This window comes from Sturnus vulgaris, chromosome 1 (genome assembly GCF_052056855.1).
Source record: "Sturnus vulgaris isolate bStuVul1 chromosome 1, bStuVul1.hap1, whole genome shotgun sequence".
Lineage (NCBI taxonomy): Eukaryota > Metazoa > Chordata > Aves > Passeriformes > Sturnidae > Sturnus > Sturnus vulgaris.
Window position 1 is genome coordinate 113,637,765 of NC_142243.1, and position 19,412 is coordinate 113,657,176.

General features: G+C 40.1%; 1 protein-coding gene across 2 annotated transcripts in view; it reads right to left on the reverse strand.

The window, feature by feature from the left end:
• Nucleotides 1–1,584: 1,584 nt before the first annotated feature.
• KLHL14 (kelch like family member 14) overlaps nucleotides 1,585–19,412 on the reverse strand; it is a 59,709-nt gene continuing 41,881 nt past the window's right edge. For both annotated transcript variants that reach the window (XM_088174473.1, XM_014874291.2), the window contains 6 exons: nucleotides 18,878–18,967; nucleotides 14,346–14,424; nucleotides 7,993–8,183; nucleotides 7,669–7,827; nucleotides 4,757–4,914; nucleotides 1,585–4,296 (listed from right to left, as the gene is read on the reverse strand). In XM_088174473.1, coding sequence (XP_088030599.1) covers nucleotides 4,156–4,296; nucleotides 4,757–4,914; nucleotides 7,669–7,827; nucleotides 7,993–8,183; nucleotides 14,346–14,424; nucleotides 18,878–18,967 — 818 coding nt within the window. In that variant the 3' untranslated portion in view covers nucleotides 1,585–4,155. The remainder of the gene's footprint in view (nucleotides 4,297–4,756; nucleotides 4,915–7,668; nucleotides 7,828–7,992; nucleotides 8,184–14,345; nucleotides 14,425–18,877; nucleotides 18,968–19,412) is intronic.

A 19,412-nucleotide genomic window follows, 5' to 3' on the forward strand; every position in this document is an offset into this window, starting at 1 on the left:
CAGGGAAATACCTTCAGTCACCAATCTGTTGTTTTCCAGGTCCTGCTCCGCAAAAGTATCTGGGCAAGCTTGTCATGATGAGGATGAAATGGAGAAGATTCAGGTTCAGCAGAAAGGAGAAAGCAACGGAGAAAGAGAACTTTGGAACAGACCATGTGTCCAGCCCCCAAAGATGACTCCCGTCAGAGAATCAGAAATAGAACGGGCTTTTCCCTCCAGTGCAGGTGGGACCAGGGATTGTGGCTCATCTGCTCTTCTTGTGCTTCTCACCACCAGTGTCAGCTCTCCTCCCTTGTCACAGGTGCTGGCTGTGGTTGGGTGTTTGCCACAGCCCAGGCCCTGCAGAGAGGTGCCACTGGCATCTCTTTGAAAGGTTTTGTTGTGCTGAAGTCTCTGCATTAAAGCCTGAACAATGCAACACCTAAGTACTCTGCTGATTTATTCTTCTGCTTGACGGCTAGACCACTGAAAATTATTAACTGAATACCATCACCCAAGGGCTTATTTAGTTAGTTTCATGTTTATCTCATGTTGTCTTCTACTGAATTTTCTTGTTTCTCTTCTGCCTTTTGTATTGCCTTTCCTCTGATTTTTTCCAGCCTTGCTCTGATATGTGCTTCTCAAAAACCATCTTTGCTTATCTCATTAATCCTGAATTTTTCTGTGCTTTGATCCTCAAAAATTTCCCACCTTCTCCTCTCACAGTTTTCTATTTTCTATTTTTTCCTTTCATTTACTTTGTTCCCTTCCTTTCTAAATCTGCCCATTGCTTACAGTTTCTCCTCTTCATCCTTCTCCCACATTCCTTAAAAAAATGCATAAATCTCCTTTCCTTCCTCTGCTGAAATAAACTCATTGAAACAATTCTATTCATTGTGCTATCTAAGTGCTATCCAGTACAATCCACACCTGCTTTAAACACGGGGGCCAGTTTGCTCAGTGCACTCCCCTGGTTTGCATAGGCAGGTTCTGCTCCCTGACAAAGGTTTATAGGCATGAATAAACAATGCATTAATAGTAATTGGCATTGATGCATGAATAAACAATGCATTAATAGTAATTGGCATTGATGATGCTTCTGCTTCCTGGTAGAACCTCCTGCTAAATTTTACCTTGTCTTCTCAGCCCTCTTGTCCCAACTGCTCTATAGCATGCCCATACAGCTCTTCCCCTCCAAGAACTGAAATACCCATAGTTAGAAGGGTTAGTTGCCACAGGAGGAACATTTTGAAGAGGTATGAAGTTCCCACAACAAGCACTAAATTCCCCAAAGCAAGACTGGGTTTATCAAAGCAGGGTCCTTTTCACTTACTGTGGGACTGAGGAACAGAGGGAGCAGCACAAGGCAGAGGCATTTCACAGGCAGGCAGTGGCTTCTCCAGTGAGAGCAGGCACAGGGCTGGAGCTTTCCCTGCTGGAAAAAGGTGCTGCTTATCCAGGCCAGGCACTGTGCTCAGGGGAAGACTGACTCACTACAGAGCTGTGTTTTACTGTGGTCACTGCACTGACAAGCACTGAGTAATGACACTTGGGAAACAATGAGGACATTATGTAACACCAGAAAAGAAAGGAAATTCACACATCTACATGATAAAAAAAGTTCCAAAGAATTTAATGTAGATATTATTTATACATACACTTTATAAGTAGGAATATGGCAGACAGTTGAATTAGTACATAAAGTTTTATTTAAAGTTTCCCCCCTACAAGCAAGCTTCATTTACACAGTCTAGTACTGTACAAAATTTACATTCTTTGTGTGACTTATTTAGTTATCATTTTTTTCTTGGTCATGCCTTCCTGATAGGTAGAAAGATTTAGATACAGTCCTCATAAATCTTCAAATTATCTTGGTAAAAAAAGGAACCATTTAAAAGGACAAGAAGTATCCTTTTAAAATGGTACATTTTAGTAGAGACAGGTGACAGTCAGTGTTCAGTGGCAGACCTTTTAAATGTCATACAAGGTTTCCTCATTTAGTATCTTAACAGTTTCCTTTTTTATATATATTTATATCTATATACTTTCAACAGGAAAGGAAAAAAAAGTCATGATTGCACCAAATATATTTTACAAGGGATCCCTTGGATCTGAACAATATAAATAAATACAAAACCAACTAAGATTGCACTATGTAGGAGAAATGGATTGAGATTTCAGGATATACACTCCACCTTTATGAGTTTCTTAGAGATGCTCACTGGAAAACTCCCCAAGGACACATTCAAATATTAGCATCTTCAGATAATTATTTTGTTTAAACGGTTTTTTCCAGGCATGCAACTACCTCATCAATTGGATTATTGCATTTGTGTGCTACCAGTCTTTACTGCATTACTCCAATTTTACAAGTTGTGTAATTCTGCTGCAAGCAAGGGAGTTGCAATAAAAACTAGGCTGATGCCAGAGAGAAACAGTCCCATGATATTTGCTCTCGGTTATTTATATTGCTCTCAAGCATCAATATATAGAGTAATTTCTGTGTACATTCACCCTTTTTTTTTTGTTTTGCGAAGCAAATAATGAACTCTTTCTCCCATCTATTGCCTCTGCAGCAGAAACCAACCTCCAGTAGCTGCCTGCTCATTGCTTAATGCACTAGCATTAAGTCCTGTCATGAAAGATATGTGCAGGGCTGAAAATGCAGAATCAGAGTGTCCTTTGCCTTTTATCTGATGCAGCCAGCTACAACTAGGCAAATTAAAGGCCAGATATTTAGCTGACATAAAGTACATCCATTGGCTTCAATGGAGCAATGTCAGTTTACACCAGTAAAGAGGATGGTCCTGAGAATAATGGATGCAGCACTAGTAAACCACAGTGGAATAACTATGTATATACTTTAATGAGGTGCAGATGATCATGTCTGTTAACTGCAAGGTGATGAAGACTCAGGCTCAGATTTTGTCACTGCTTTTGCAAAGCCAGGACAGAAACATAGACACATAGACAGTCTGATTTGCAGCAACTGTGACTTCATGAAGCAAGTCCTAAATGCTACTGGTCCCCTGTGGGAGAATTCTGAACTCGCTTTGCAGTGTGTAAATAATTACACAGGCTATAAGGCAGTGGACAGTCTAGCCTTATATTACTTTGGATCAATAGTAAAACTCTCTCAGTTAAGATCAACCACACAGGACTACTTTAACTACTTACCAGTGTCTCTCCAAAAATGTGCATAAGCATTTCAGAGTCCAAAGCAATAAATTTATGATTAAATGCAGTCTTCTTGTCTTTGGAAAGAACTTGTACAGATGCTGATATATAACAGGTTAGTGAAAAGGAAGTAAGGTTTCTGGTGCTTCATTAAGTGGTCATAGAAATAACTTACTTTACAAAGCCAGATTTTAAGCTGTAGGATCCAAATTCTGTTATACTAATGTAGAACCAGTCATTCCATGTGATTTCAGTGAAATGACTCTGACTTTACACAAGTGTGATTAGAAGAATTTGATCCTAATCCCTAAGCTGCTATTGCAAGAAGTGCTCTGTAAAGCATAGCTTTCATTGTAGTCTGCTTTCTGCTGCACTTGCACATGGGGACTTTGTAGGCAGAGTGTATTAGTTGCCAAGCTGTGCAAAAACTGAACGATATTTCTTTACCTTTTATAATCTTCTGATGCTGCATTGCTTGCAGAGCATATGAAGTAGTTGTAGGTTAGGATTACAGAGGAGGAGACAATTCTGCAATGCAGTGTGAGCTTTTCACTATCTGAATTCTGAAACATTCATGAAAACAACATCCTCATGACTTCAACACAGATCACATGCAGGTAGATACAATGCACAATACTGATCTTGTCTCTTCAGGCTCTATTTGAACAGTTAGCCATCATTTTTTTTTAAAGTTAAATTTGATGTGAGGAGTGTCTCTGCAGCAGGAAAAGTTTAAATCAGTCTGAAATGGCAGTCTGTCAGCATGTAATGTTCGGTGTGTTTTAGCTTCTTGCTTCATAAGACACCGGCACCTATCTGAGATGGGACAACGCTTGGTTTTTCTTTTCTTTTAGTTTGCTCCTAAAGCATAAACATGGAATGAGGGGTCAATCATGGTAGCTCTGTTTTAACAGGAATTCTGTTCTAATAAAATATTTACGTCACCCGTCATTATTTTCCCCAAATGCTCTCAGTGTTCGTGTCAGTGCTCCTGGCCCATCACTTGTTGTATGGAACGCAGGCTGGCAATACCACAGTGGAACACGCAGGTCCTGCAAGGGGCTCCGCAACGTCACCTTCCAGTTCTGTCCAAGTCCCTTTCTCAGGACTGTAGCAAATAGTAGAAGATTTGTAGGCTCCCTGTAGTAGAACAAAATGTCATATTTAAATGTGGCTTTGGTAAAATCTAAGTTACGCAGCAGCTCTAAAGGTATTTGAAAGTGACTTGCGGTCACTCTTAACTCAGAAGCTCTTCAAGAGGCATTGGTTTTTTCAGCACCCAGCCTCTGAAAATCAGTCTCCTTTACAAGCACCTCATAAGCAGAGCCATAAGCATATAGTCTCATCGATCACTTTTTCAAAATTCCTTCTGATTTTTAAATTCCATATCAGTGAATAGAGTGTAATAATAACTTATCTAAATAGAGAAGCACAAAGGTGAAAAAACACTGCATGTTCTCCACGAGCTGAAAACCAACCCGAACCTGCTCCTGTAGCTAATTCCCCCGTCCTCTCTTCTCCATCCCATCTGCACACTATACAGACTGGTCACAAGAACTCAGAAGGAATAGCAAGATGGTTGTAGAAAGCAGGTACACACCATACTCCAGCTGTAGCCTCCTACAAGGTAAATACTGTCATCAAGGACTGCACAGCCAGGGCCACTGCGACCCTCCAGAATAGGAGTCTGGAGGATATTCCACTGGTCACCTTTTGGATCATAGCATTCCACAAGCATTACATCGAGATGGGAGAAACCTGGATGAGGGCATTAAGAAAAGAGAACATGTGTTATGACATACTGTTTTATTACTTATTTTACTGTTAAATTTATTAAATTACAGTTACAATTATGATATTACAATTATAATTGTTAAACATTTTTCTAGAAAATATTTTCATATACGTTTAAGCCAACTTCTGTAACATTTATGCTTCGTTATTTCTGTTCAAATAAATCTGTTGCAGGCTTTTACCATTAGTTCTACAGTCTTCTACAAATCATGAGTCCATGTAAAACCTGACCACATCAGGAACACTCAGTAATAACTTATCAGTAACACAAGCAGATTCAAACAGAATTCTTCCTTGTCTATCAGTACTAATACAAGTTTGAACGTGTAGGAAAAGACTGTCCTGGCAGTCCTTCTCAAAATTCAGCAGATCCAATCTGCTGAACAGAAATTGAACAGATTGAATTTTGCTCAGAAATCAATGTCTAACAAGTCCAGCGAGAGCTTAGACAACTGATGCCACTTGGTTCTAGAGGGACAAAGTGCTTAACATGATGGACATGATGTGCAGGACCAGTTTCAATTTTCCAGCTGATTTAAGGTGTACCCTAAAGCACACAGCTGGGGTAAAGTCTTTAAGGCAACAAAACTTGTAACCACAAAAATGGTGGTCCCCTCTTACCCTGGTAGGCCAAAAAATGCTCCAAGTGACTGCTGCTGTTTGATCACCAAAGGGCACAGGAGTCTCAGCTCAAGATTCTCAGGCTACATCAGTTAATATTAATTAAGTGAGCTGAACACAGACATTGAACACAGGAGTCTCGGTTCTAGCTCTAATATTTAGGCAATTCTCTATTTCAAACTCCCTTCTTTATCAGAGCACTATAGTAAAAATATGGCTTTCTTAATAAGCTGAAGTGCTTTTGTTAACCTTTCTGTCTTCTCTTCAAGGTATGACAGCAAAGAGAAGTAAGATTTTCTGTAAAAAGGGTATTTGGTGATATCAGCACTTCACGAGGGAGCTGCTTGCTTGAATATTAATGTCTGGAATGAGTATGAAATAATATGAAATAATTCATAATAACATGAAATAATTATTTGCTGCTTTGAGGTTTTCAAGGGGCCATAAAAAGGCCACTGCTGTGCACCCAGAAGCTGTCAAAAGCTCTGTAACAAACTGCAGTATGCACATGATTAGCTGTGATGTGCTAAATGCACAGCTAACACTACTACACAGTTCAGCTTCACAAAGGAAGGCTTTGCCATGGAGTCCTGCTATTCCCTCTAGGTGGAGAATTTGTAACATTTCATCCACACTTCAGTCCCTTCCCTCCTCCCTGTCCTTGCAGTTTTTTCTTTTGTTTCACTGCATAGGAGAAACAATTTTTTTCCAAAAAATTCTTTTAGCAGACAGCCACATCTTTCCAGAAGCCTGGATGTTAAATACCTCTCACAACAGTGAGTAGTCCAAACATAGCAAAGGCACCCAGGACAACAGTTGTAGAGGCAAAAATGCAAGGCTTATTAGAAGTAAGTGAAGCTGTGTGGAAAAAAAAGAAGGTGGCAGAATAGAAGCTATTCAAGCCTCTGTAAAACAAAGCATTTGCTTTAGCTTGAGGAGAGCTGTGACAGGTTTTACTTTTGTAGGAGGAAAAGCCAACACTGCAAAGCACTGAAACCTACAAAATTTGCAAGTGTTCATGTGCAAGCAGCTTTTGTCCTCTTCAACTTATAGGGTCCAGTCCACGAACACCCATCCCAGCTGTGGGTGGAGAGTGGATGCACAGCAGCACAGAACCTGCCTGCAAGGGTTTATGCACCAGTAGTATTTATTAGGGAAAATTAACATCTGGGACTTTGTCCCTGTATGCTCCACAGACACTCAGATCTACAAAAGCAGATGTGGCTTTACAGTGTCATGGGGACCTAGGGACCAGAGTCAGACATGACCTGGTCTTACTGGCAGTTAACACATTTTTACTTTTTCTTCTATATTATGATTTTCTCTTTTGTTGTTGACATTCTTCTTTTTTTTTTTTTTGTTTTGTTTGGTTTTGTTTTAAACATTAAAGGAGAAAGAAAAAAAAATGAATATAAACTACCAAATATTATTACAGGACTAAGGAGCAGGAGGTGTGCTTTTTGTCTAAGCAGCTGGATTAAGAAGCATCTTTAACAGCAATGATATACAGGTATTAAGATAAAAAATACCAGATGCCTAAGCAATAGCTATTTTAATATGAGACCTTTTCAAAGGATGAAAACAAGAGACCGCTAAAAAGAATTACAATAAACAAGCTACATTTAATACTAAAAAGGGATTTAAAGAGTCTAGTCCTAATATTTAATGGCTGGAATTTTGCCCTTTTTTTTTTCTCTTCATTAAATCAGGAGCTTGTTTTTGTGTGTTGCTCTGAATAAAGCTCTCTTTAACTGCACATTTTGGAAAATGATTTACAGAGGAAAATATTGCTGGTACTTTCGGGTCAAAGAATAATCTGTTTGTTTCATTGAATTCTTGGTAATGACAAATTGTCCATGCCTTTGAGTAATGGAAGCTCCCATTTTTATTATCTAAAGCATTCATTACTCATATATTTAATGTACTGCTATAATTTTAAAATAATTTGCATAAAATGTTTTTAAAATTGCTGGCTCAAGTGTCCTGTTAAATTGTGTTGCTTGGCTTTTAATGTATTTAACAGTGAATGTCTAACAAAAATGTTCTTTATCAGAGATGTGGGACACTGAGATACTTTTTCACTGTTAAAAATGTGACCTTTCAAATGGTTTCCTCCAATTGCATACAGTCGATCATTCATTACAGCCAGAGTGTGGATTGCTCGTTTTGTGTTCATGTCCTGTTTTCGGGCCCAGACGTCCATCACAGGGTCATAGCAGTACAGCCAGGGGACGTATTCTCCATTGTGAACACCTCCTGCAAAGTAAATACACATCAGTTAATTAATAGAAATAAAGACATTGTGCTGCAGCAGGAGTTTAGCTCTCTGGTTTTGGGGTTCTGCGGTTTTTTTGGGCTTTTTTAATGGCGGTTTAGGGTCGGTTTTCTTGTCATAGAGCAGGAATTATCCAAGACACTGGCCTGAGATGTATATCTTGCCATTGTGGACGGCTCCTGCGTGGGCTGCCAGGGGTTGTGGTAAGGAAGACACGTAACGCCACTCGTTTGTCTCCAGGTTGTAGCACTCCACGCTGGACAGGTAGCCAGTTTCGTTTCTTCCACCGATGACGTACAAGTTCTTGTCCAGGCGGCAGGCGTAGAAACTGGCTCTCCTGGAGGACAGGGCAGAACAGAACAAAACAAGCCAACAACAAACCAATTAGCCGTGTCACACATTTCCTTCCCCTCTCCAGCTGACTCCCTGAACTAAGAGAGCTGCTCCTTCAAATGCTACATCAGAGAGAAGTGTCCTGGAGCTTCACATGCTTACAGCTATCCTAGAGACTGCGGCTGCTTTGCTAGTCAAATACACAATACTCCACATCAAAAAATATTTCATTTTTTTGTGTCAAAACAATTAAGCACACATAAAACTGCCAGAAAATACCCCTTTTCAAAGCTGTTTGTTGCCTTTCACACCCGTGAAAGATAAAAAGGTGCTCATTAATGTATGGGGCATTACCTTGTAAGGGATGTAACAACTCAGTAAGACAAAGTGAAAAATGAGGTAGATAATGTAACAATAATAAATTATCTTGACATTCACTTTCTTTATGGTCCTTCAAGGGTCATTGTTCCCAATTTACTAAGAGAACCACATCATCAAAATTTTTCTTCAATTATCATTTTTTTCTTCCTTCTGCAGTACTGCAAATAGAACAACTTTCCTTATGCTAACCACAACACTACATTTCCACCCTTTAACTCAAATGAGGTCTGTCTCCATCCAACTAACCCTGAGAAAAGTTTTAGCCACCTGTCTGCTTTTACATGCAGCTCAGGTGTGTAGGAAAATAATTAGATTTTCTGGCCAGGACTGTTAAGCATATATTAGTTTGTCTTCCCCGTGCCTCCAAAATTAATGGTGAGTGTTTGTTGCTAAAGTAAAAATTGAGCAGTAGATGATTTTTTGAGAGACCTTGGTTGGTGTAATATACTCTCAGGGAAAGCTCCCTGGATCACTCAGCAGCAGGAAGGTTTGCTAGAGTAGACACCTTTAATTTCAAGCTGCAATAACATGAGAAAGAAAATTGCAGAAGAGCACAGTTGGGCTAGGATGAAGAGTTGTATCAAATACTGAATGACAGGAGTCGTCAGTCTCCAACATAAAATTTTCTCCTGGGTGAAACCAGAATGACGTGGGATCCCAGAAATAAGCAGGCAGGCCAGGCACAGCAAAGTGTAGCTCTGACAGCTCCTGCAAAGCAGGCACTCTGGAGTGTGGCTGTAGCTTGCCAAACCCTGCTCTGTGGCTGATTCAATGCACTCTGATTCCTGCCCAGATGCCTTAATTTGAATCTGGGAGCAGCTGCATATTTCACTCCTGAATCATGCACTAAATCTTGGGGCTTTGATGGTCACCTGCACCATCAAGAACTTGAACCTGCAGACCACTGCACAGAATTTGGACAGCAGTGGTACACACAGAGGACAGCATCCTCAATGAACAGCTTTGGTATATCCAACTCCTTCCTGGCTTCCTGAGAGCCATCCCGTGACCAGGTGAGTTAGCAAAGTCTGATGTGCCCTGTTCCTAACCTGACATCTGGCCAGGCATGTTCAGGAGCATTTCCTTCAGTGAAGGCAGGAATAAGATCTTCCTCTTTTGCACAGTTACCTACTTTCACAAAACTTGTAGCACCCTTTAATACTTTGGAGAAATCTCCCTCTTAGTTAAAAGTGTCTGAGACTGGCTGGTGGTTTATAAGTTGGAAGAGAATTCAGGCAGACACCAAGAGATACAGCCATGGAAACAGCAGGGCTGGCTGGGCATTCAGGGAACAGATTTGATGCATCACTGCCAGTTTGTGACCTTACTTTTTGGATTTGGTGCCCACCTGACAGGACTCCTCACCAGCCAAGGCCACTGAACACCTCCTGTTCACTTCTCTGCTTTCACCCTGCTTGCACATTGGCAACTTGGGTGGTGTGGGACAGAACTCCTTTTGGACTGGGGCTGGGAACTCCACCATAGGGAAGACTTCTGAAAAAGCCATTGAAATAGGAGGACAGGAATACTGGCAAGTGCCTCCAGATCAACAGATGAATTTAAAAAGACCATTTAATTTATATGTCAGTGGGCAGATAGAAGCTGATGGCATATTTTGCTCTGCATGGTCGGGCAGTAAATTGTGCATCTATGTTTTTAGCCTGATATTCTATGGAAACAAAGCTAATTTGATTACACTGTACATGTACCCATGTCTCCCTACTGTTGTCTCCTAAAAAACCCCTGCTGACTGATTTCACTCTAATTTGACAGAGGCTATAGGTGTTACAGGCAATCAAGTGTGCATAAGCTTTCTGAGAATATGTGATGGGCCTGAGACAACACAGCCCACAGTTGCCCCAAAAGTAGGAAAAACTGCAGAGGTCACCTCCTATTAGATATGAGAGAGCCTGCATAGGCAGGTACATATTTTTCAACCCTCCTGTGTCCAGCAACCACAAGGCACAAAACCAGGGGATGCCTATTGTCAGTGCTCCCACATCCACTCATCTGTCCTTGTGCACCTTCTCTGGTGAACCCATTAATGAACTGCTCTCAGCATGTTTTGCCTTTTCTTTGCCTTTTATTTTTTAATTTTTTTATTTTTTAGTTCAGGTTTAATAAACAGAGTAGACACAACCTGCACGCATTATTCTCTTAACTAGGATTTCACTATTCTGTACATGATATTCTGTACATGTACTCCTGGTTTCATCCACACAGTGTCACTATAAGGAGCAAAAATGAAAACATCAGCATACTTCATTCTTCTGCTTGGATGTGAATATTCACTGGGTAGCTTCTGTCACAAATATTTTAAGCTTTTTGAGTTTTTTTCGTTTTCAATGATACAATGTGCAAGGGCATGCTGTTACAGTGTGCAAAGGCATGCTGTCAAGTGATGACTTTTAAACTGCTGTAAAATATTATTCAGATTAAACTATAATACAGCAGTCTTTGCATGTCAACTTTCCCCTCAATTCTGAGAAGACACTATCCATTCTAATCAGATAACTAGAATGTACCTCAGGATCTAAATATGGACAATAAGACAATCATTTTGTGATTTTCTTCAGGACTTGAAAGTATGTTCACTGGTCTCCTAAATGCTTTTCCTTCACACCCCTTCACCCAACCATCAACCCAACCAACTCCTTCTTTCAAGCACACACATATAAAAGGGAAGATTTTCCTCACGATTTTCACACATGATGAATTTATGCCCTGAAACACCAAATAGAACTGCCAGTCTGAGGTTTAAAGTTCGCAATGCTGTTACTGATCGTTGCAATATCTGGACCTGATTTCAGAGTCACTTACAGAGTGCATGCTTTGCTTTTTAAAAAATAAATAATCTTAATAGTTGTTTACATTACTATTATTAAAGTCAAAGACAAAAATAAAGTATGATTTTTAAAAAAATCTCTTTTTCTGTGCCTTTTCTCAGCTCACTCAGACTCAGGGAGTACACAGACCTGCTCACTTCCCACTTCTACTTGTGGTTCTTCAGAACCTGGTACAATGCCATATCTTTTGCTGGCCTTCAAACAAAAAAATTAATTCAGAATATAGGAAAAAGCAAGTTGTTTTAAATGCTGTTTTCCTCCAAACGCCTTGAAAAGCTCTGTCTTGAGCTGGCAGGTGCAACAGCTCTGACTGAGGTGTCCAGCTGAGGCTCGCACCACAAGTTCAGATACAACTGCTACAAAGACTGATCCTTCAGTAGCCATCATAGTCTGACTGAACTGTTCTCCAAAAACCTTCCAGCTGTTATGGCATCATCAGGCAGATGTGTATTTCCAAAGCTTATGAGTCACTTGCTGGTTCTCTTAACAACAAACTCCGGAAAATAGTACATACTTTTCAAAACCATCTATATTTGAGATGTTCTTCAAATGAAAATAAAGCAAACTTGGCTTTAAAGAAAATACATTGGTGACATTGAATCTATAATGGATTAGACTTTTCTTTATAGCTCACACAGTAAAATCAATCAGATATGGATTTTGGCATGTGAGATAAAAGTTTACTTATCAAATATTTCATACGAATTTTTGACTTGAGAATATACTGCCTGTGAATGAGTCCCACATTTACCTGGCAGTCATTTCAAAGGAGCTATTATAGTCTATCCAGCCAATTATTCTCAGACTAAAATTCCTAAATAGGTTTTGACTTGATGGACCATAATGACTCAGAAAAACCCATTTAACAGTCTGTCTTGTCAATGGTGCCTGCATTATGCCAGCAGAGACAGGGCATGACCCTGTACTCCTAGCAGGGGGAAAATAGCCTGTTGACTTTAATGGGAACTTTATCTCACTAAAGGAGCTGGGAAAGAAAACTGCATGAAAACTCTCTCTTATTTGTGTGATCTTATACAAACTGGGCCAGTCCATACCTCTGAAAGCTGCAACAACTGTGAGGAAGCCATTAGGACTGAGCAAAAAAAAAAAAAAATCAAAAATGTTTTAGAAAGTGAGTGTAAAATCTCCTTTTTCCAACAGTAGCCCTAATGCGTAGGAGCCTTTCAAGAAAAACAACAGGCAAGCCTATGAGCAATGTATCCTGAACAGAAGAGGTGATAATTAACATTGTCATAGCAAAGCCCCTTGCAGGAGGAATTATGTATGAGTGGACCATAGTGTTTCAGTCCCTCTGTAAGGAGCTGAGGTGTTCATACATTACAGTTTATTACAGGCAGGAGTGTGGGGCAGAGCTGAGTTTTGGCTTCTTGGCTGAAGGCAGCAGCTTCCACCAGAGCACAAGAGTCACTTGCCACACAGTTTTCCAGGGAAACACAACTGGCCAATGTGGAGGTGGAAAAATTCCTACTGCCTCCTTTCTCCAACCCTCAGCTGCCTACTTCTGCTTTCCGTATCTTGTCAGCCAAACAAACCCAACTGCTTAGCCAGCTGCCAACACCCCTCAGGAATTTGGCTTGGAGATACCCAGAAGGTCTAATTAGGACTCAGATTGCTCTCCACAGAGCAGGTCCAGGCTCCATGCACACACTATTTGGTCTCCTATTCAGTCTCCCAGCTCAGCAAGGATGACTTGCATGGTGATGCCCAATCTGATGCTCACCTCCTGTCTCTCCCATGCCAACACCTAAACTGGTGGTGACACACTCTAGGAAGCTGAACCAGGGGGGAAGGTGTCCTTCTGTTTTAAAGTAAACAATCACAGCTGTGAAGGTTATCCCACAGTGTTGGGAATGAGAGAGAAGGCTAGGTGCTGCCAAAGCAGAGACTTAGGTCAATTCAACTGAATCTTGAACAAAGGTCCTTCAAAAATTCTGCAGACTCACATTCTACACCTGGAAATTTAAAAAGACAGCTATATTTCCAAGCATCTCGTAAGACACACCTTGAATCACAAGGCTGCACTGAATTTCATATATTTATGACTGCCAGACACCTGAATAGTGTAGACAGTCAACAAAAAAAAAGAACTGTAAAACTGACATGGAATAAAGAAAACATTTCAGGGAGACACTGTGAGATCTTTTGTACATGAGATCCTTGAGAAGATAGGTGTTGAATTGAAGGAACAACACTGAATAATTTCTTCAAATAACATTGTAACTTTGTATCGTCTGCCTCTGAGATTCTTCTCACAAAACATGCACAATTCTGTTCAGGTTTATTGGAGTTTTTCCTGTCAGGGTAGGATTTGGGATCCACAGTTAAGTTTACGTCATCTTTACAAGTCATTGCTCAAGTCCACATCCACCTTCCCTCTTTGGTACACAGCAAGATTAAAACATGAGCTACTCTAATATGCATTTACTGACAGCAACTTCACTCAAGGACCACCTAAGATTAAGAGTCCTCTGACAAGTGGAGACATGTTCAGGAGAGCTTTTCATAGCTGGTGTGGTGAAACAGGATGCAGTCAACATGTGAAGGTTTTGGTTCCCTTCAAGATATCTGCCTATAATTACTGCTTGTTTACTGCAAACTCATCATGACACTTCAGTCAGGGAACATGACAGGACACTATGGAGACTTCAGGAAAATCCTTCAGACCGTACTCAGGCAACCAGTAATTGCATAAAGTCCATGACTATTTTGCATGAGTTAGCACTGCAGGACTTGGCATCTGGAGTTCTGAATTTGGAAAGTTTTAAAAATTAGGAGACAAATGGGACACAACTGCATGCTGCAGTTTTATCTGTGTTTTCAATGCTTCTATAGGCCTCCTTACTCCCAGAACTAAGCCAAACCTCAGTTGCTCCTAGGATGAGAAAACAGAAATTGAAAAACACATAGCAGGTTTTTACCTCTCTTGCATGGGTGGAAGTTGTATCCAGCTGTTAAACCTGGGATCGTATCGGCTAACAAAGTTTGTACTGTGTTTCCCTGTAAAGATAGATTATTTTGACACTCAGCTGTTTGTTTCATGTATTTAACATCATGATTGTAATATATATTACATATACTTCACAAGTTGACACCTTTTATGAAGGGTTCCCCCTTTTACAACAATGTATGATTACACTATGTGTACAGTAATAATTCAACAAATGGGGCACTGCAAGGCTTGAATTAGCAGTCACTAGCAGTAAAAGCAGATAGCGATTATTCTTGGTCTTTGTAATAAGATCTTGAAAATGTGTATTTAAATTTACTTATACATGCTGTGGTATTTTCACAGTCACAATAAATCACAGCACTAAACAAAATTACTGCCCAAAGGGGCATCCCCACGGTATTTTTATGACTAGAATATTGTCAGGTAAAAAAAATTAAAGGGAGAACACATGCTTTTCTTTCTCCTTACATCATTTCTGTATGGAACATGGCAAAAACCCATTGTGCAAATAACCAGGAGCTGCATAAGCCATCAGAATGGGGTATGCAGTGTTTGCACTAGATGGTTTATTCTACCATGTACTTTCAGTGTAAGTTAGAAGGAATTACAGATGTGCATCGAAGGGGGAATACACTCTTAAGAGTTTTATTCCAACTGTGTTAGCTAAAATATGAAGCATGAGCAACATACACCAGCTAACTAGCTTCTCCCTGCTGTCAAGCCCAAGAACTGTGTTCATGTCTTCACGATATTAAGATTTCACCTTATTTTACATGCAGATTGACACCAAAGCAAGAAAACTGAAGCAAGAGACTGCATGGCAATTTCCTGTAACACCTGAGACTTCAATAGATGAGCATTTTGAAAACAGAAACCTTTGTTTATGTATGTGTGACTAAAAAATTGAATTAGAGGCTTCACAGGCCAGCAGAATAACCTAACTGCATATGTCACAGTTCTATAAATGGTCACTGGGCATTCTACAAGGTGAATATTTTTGCATCAGACAAGCCTCTACAGGATTGGCTCGCTTTGCCTGCTTCATTCCACACTTACTTCAGCATGTGTAAATAGACCATCAAGACTCTAGAAAAGAATAACAGTACAGCTAGAATTTGTATTTGTGTAAATTTAAGATCATGTTCTACAAGAAAACAGAGAAAGAAACCACACTGACCGATCTGGAAGTAAATTGATTTCCTCACCATGTTATAAGCACATTCTATATGAGGAGGGTAAAGCAGAAGACTGATGAGTAATGCAGCATTTCCCTTCCAATCCAGCATGGTGCCTAGTGAGGACTACGCTGAGCACCACTCAAAGACGTGACCATCTCAGCACCATCTCAAGACACAGGGTGAGATTCCCATACTATAAGGGCAACTGGTCATTCTGCCACTGGGCAGTGAGGCTTTGTCTTTGGTCCTTATCTGGATTCCTTTAGTCTACATAGACAATTTAGAAAAAGAGGCATCGAGAGCTATAGGTTTAAAAAGCAGCAAAACAGTAAAAGAAAGCTTGAATAGGCTCTAGGTTTCACTGTCTAAGACATATATTAATCTATTTGTATTTCAAAAAGCAGGAATTCAAAATAATATAAATATTGATCCTAAGTTTAAGCTTCGATTTTTTTTCCTAGGTTTTAATGCTGCTGTACTCATGACATCATTCAGAGTTACTGGGACTTCAGTGCTCATTACTTATACAGCAGCTTGTTCATTGTTATCATACAAATCTGTAATTTGGCTGCCTAACACGTGTCGATACAAACACCATGTATGTAGAAGATTGTAAAGTGCAGGGTAGAAGAAGGGTTCATTAAGCCTAGAGTGGGAACTCAGGATACAAATCTGGGTCCTTCACAGGAAGGGAGATGAAATCAAACTAGAACAGGCACAGAGAAGAGCTACTATGGCAACAGGAAGAACAGAAAGTTTACCTTATGGCAGGAGACGAAGAACTTGGCCTGTTGCATCCAAAAATACAAAAGCTGAAAGGGGATAGGAGTGCTTTCTGTAATACTTTAGAGGAACGTATCTCCAGGAGGGGAAAAACTGTTAAACTAAAGCCAGCCTTGGCATGAGAACAGGTGATTTAGTCAAAGAATACATTTTACTGGATATCACAATAAGGCTCCTAGTCATTTAGAGCAATTGGATTCTGTAACAGCTTTCAAACAGGAGTAGTGGGGGCTAGAAATCCAACTGCTTTTCAAATGTAGCTTAGAAAATTTAGAAAATGGGACTATATGATGTCTGTGATTGCAGGAAAAGAACTTGATGACCTATTTAATCTGCCTGGTGTAACTGGTTTGACTGCAGTTTAAGTCTGGACTTCAGTTTGAAAGAGAACTCTACCTATATTTTGCCTTGCTCCTCAGTCAGGAGATTGCACATGTTAGGATGCACCTGTTCTGTCAGAACACAGAACTTGGGACAAGAGAACAAAAATCAGGGTTAGCAAATCAGGATGATGGGACAAAAGGAGGCAGATACTGTTCTCTGCTCTGCAGCCACATCAGAAGGTGATGGGCTCTGAAGGTTATGGAGGTGGGTCTTAAATCCATGCCTATGTTGTGCACCCTGCTTTCATTAGTGTTGACTCATTCAAGAACCCCTTGTGACTGGAAAGTCATAGATACTGGAGGACGTAAAAAAGTGAAAAAGAAAGTCTCCCATACTTTCTGGGCTGTCAGGAAGTCAGAGGAGCATGAAGGAGGCATGAGCACTCCTTGGGGTCCATGCAGTTTCTCAAGAACCAGATGGTCTGATGGCTAAAGCAATGTCTTTCCATTGCCACCATCTCTAAGGTAATTCTTTACACGGGAAAAAACACCTGGAACATTCTCATTTGAAGCAGAAGCTTTGTACAACCTTGGCAAGATGGTTCCAGGTAGGTCCATCTGAAGTCCCTCCTGTGCTCTGAGGATAGCAGACAAGGGCCTTTACATAAATTCAAGTGGGCATGTGTGAGCTGCCCTCATGTAGCTGCACATTTAGAGCAAAGTGGTTTCAAGAAAGAATGCACCCAGCAGTAGCACAGGATGTAGTTCATGATTTCAGATCCACTTACAGTGACAACTAAGATCCATTTGATAAGGAGATCAGTATAGCAATGCTCATACTTTTTTTATTGCTATCTTCACTATGGAAAAAATACCAGCACTGGTATTCACAGAACAGGGTAATTGGTAGATGTCTTCAGCAACATCATCAGTCCAGGAGTTGATCCAGATCTAGGCAATCTCAGGCCTCAGGTACTATTCATCTCACAAACAACTGTGTTTGACTCCTATCTCAGATGCAAGATAAGGACCCTTTCTACCATGTCTCCATCACCTTGCAAGCTAGATTCCACATCTTTAAAATGTGGGTAATTATACTTCTTTTCTTTTACCCTTCATGTGACATGGCCATTTAATTATAAACTGTCTGGAACAAGGTCTGCTTATCCATATGCCTACCACCAAATACAACAGGGGCCCTCACTGGATGGATGTGGCCAATGATCCTAAAATAAATTGTCATTAGTAATACTGTGCTGTCTCCTGCTTCAAACAAAAGACATTCAACAATAGAACTAAGGGGCCTTTCTCCTAAGACATATAGTGATATTCTTAACTACACCAGAAACATGCTTATAGGGTGGCCTGGATTGTTTGTCTCAGGTTTTAGGGAGTGAACAGATGTAACAATTTTCTATAATTTGGTTTAGTGCAGATGCTGAAATGGGGCATTCACAATAAAATATATGCAGTATATGTAATTTCAGCTGGATCCTCTGGTGTTTTAAAGTAAAAATGTGTACCTGCAAGCTGTTTTATGGTTTCTCAGTCATAATTATCTCTGTTACACAGACTGCTACAACTACAACTCTTTCTTCGTGTGCAAGCTTTTTAACAATGTCTTGACAATTCTGTGCATTTTGCAAGGCATGGTATTTTCCTTTTGCTTTGCTCAGAAGCCTGTTAAATTGTTTAATTTCTCTTTGCAGTAAATTTATGAAGTAATCAAATCAAAGAAGGTAGCAGCAGATAATCTATATGAGAAGCTCTTGCACAAGACTGAAAAAAGGATCAGTTTAAGAATCTCAAAGTCTAGATAATTAACACATTAACAACTTGAGCTGCGAGTATCTTGTTTGACAATAGAAAAGAAGCATTCATCTACTGCAATTGCATTATTATATTATGACTGGAAGGAGCCTGGAAATGAAGGTTAAAATTCTTAACAGCTGCTGCCTGGTGCATGCACTTGAAAGAGTCTGTTCTGCTGCCTGTGGCATTTCTCAAGGGATGTGGGAGCTGATGAATGACAGAGATGCTAATGTTAAAGTACCAGATATTTATTATATCAATACCAAAGAGTAGCCTTTACTAGGTTCAACAATTAGGCTGAAGGTCCTCAAAATCCCTTGCTAATCACTTCATCAGCTGACCTGACAGACAGGAAGGCATAGGAAGGCAGATGTTCCCTTTGCCTTTTAGTATTCTGTACATACCATTAGGGTTCCACTGGTCTTCTCCTCCCAGCACGAACAAGAAGTTTTCCACTTCCACAACACAGTGATGGGCACTGTTGTATGGCATAACTGCAAGCAAAGCAAGAATTCTTTGTCAGCTCAGGACACCGATTTTATCAAATATTTCCTCTTTGTCATCTGCATGAAATGAGAATGAGTCACCCCAGGCATGTGTGAACACTGACCTGACTTAGCAGTAGACAAAGCCACTTATTAGTAAACTTATGCAATTCAATTTTGCAAATAATTAAGGAAAAAATCAGGAATTCTGGTCTCTCAGTGCCCCCTCACCTGCCCAAGGACCGTACCTGATGATCTAAAAAGAATTTGTAAAAAGGGGTGAAGTTGCATGGTATTTCCCAGAAAATAAGCAGATGCTAGGAATCCTAGTATGCTAAAAAACATTTAAAAAACCTCAGCCCAGCTTTGTTCTGCTGGTAATGTTTCCACAAGAAGAGTCAGTATGTTCAGTAGCTTTCTATTACACAGCAATGAACAAGCTGCATTTCCATAC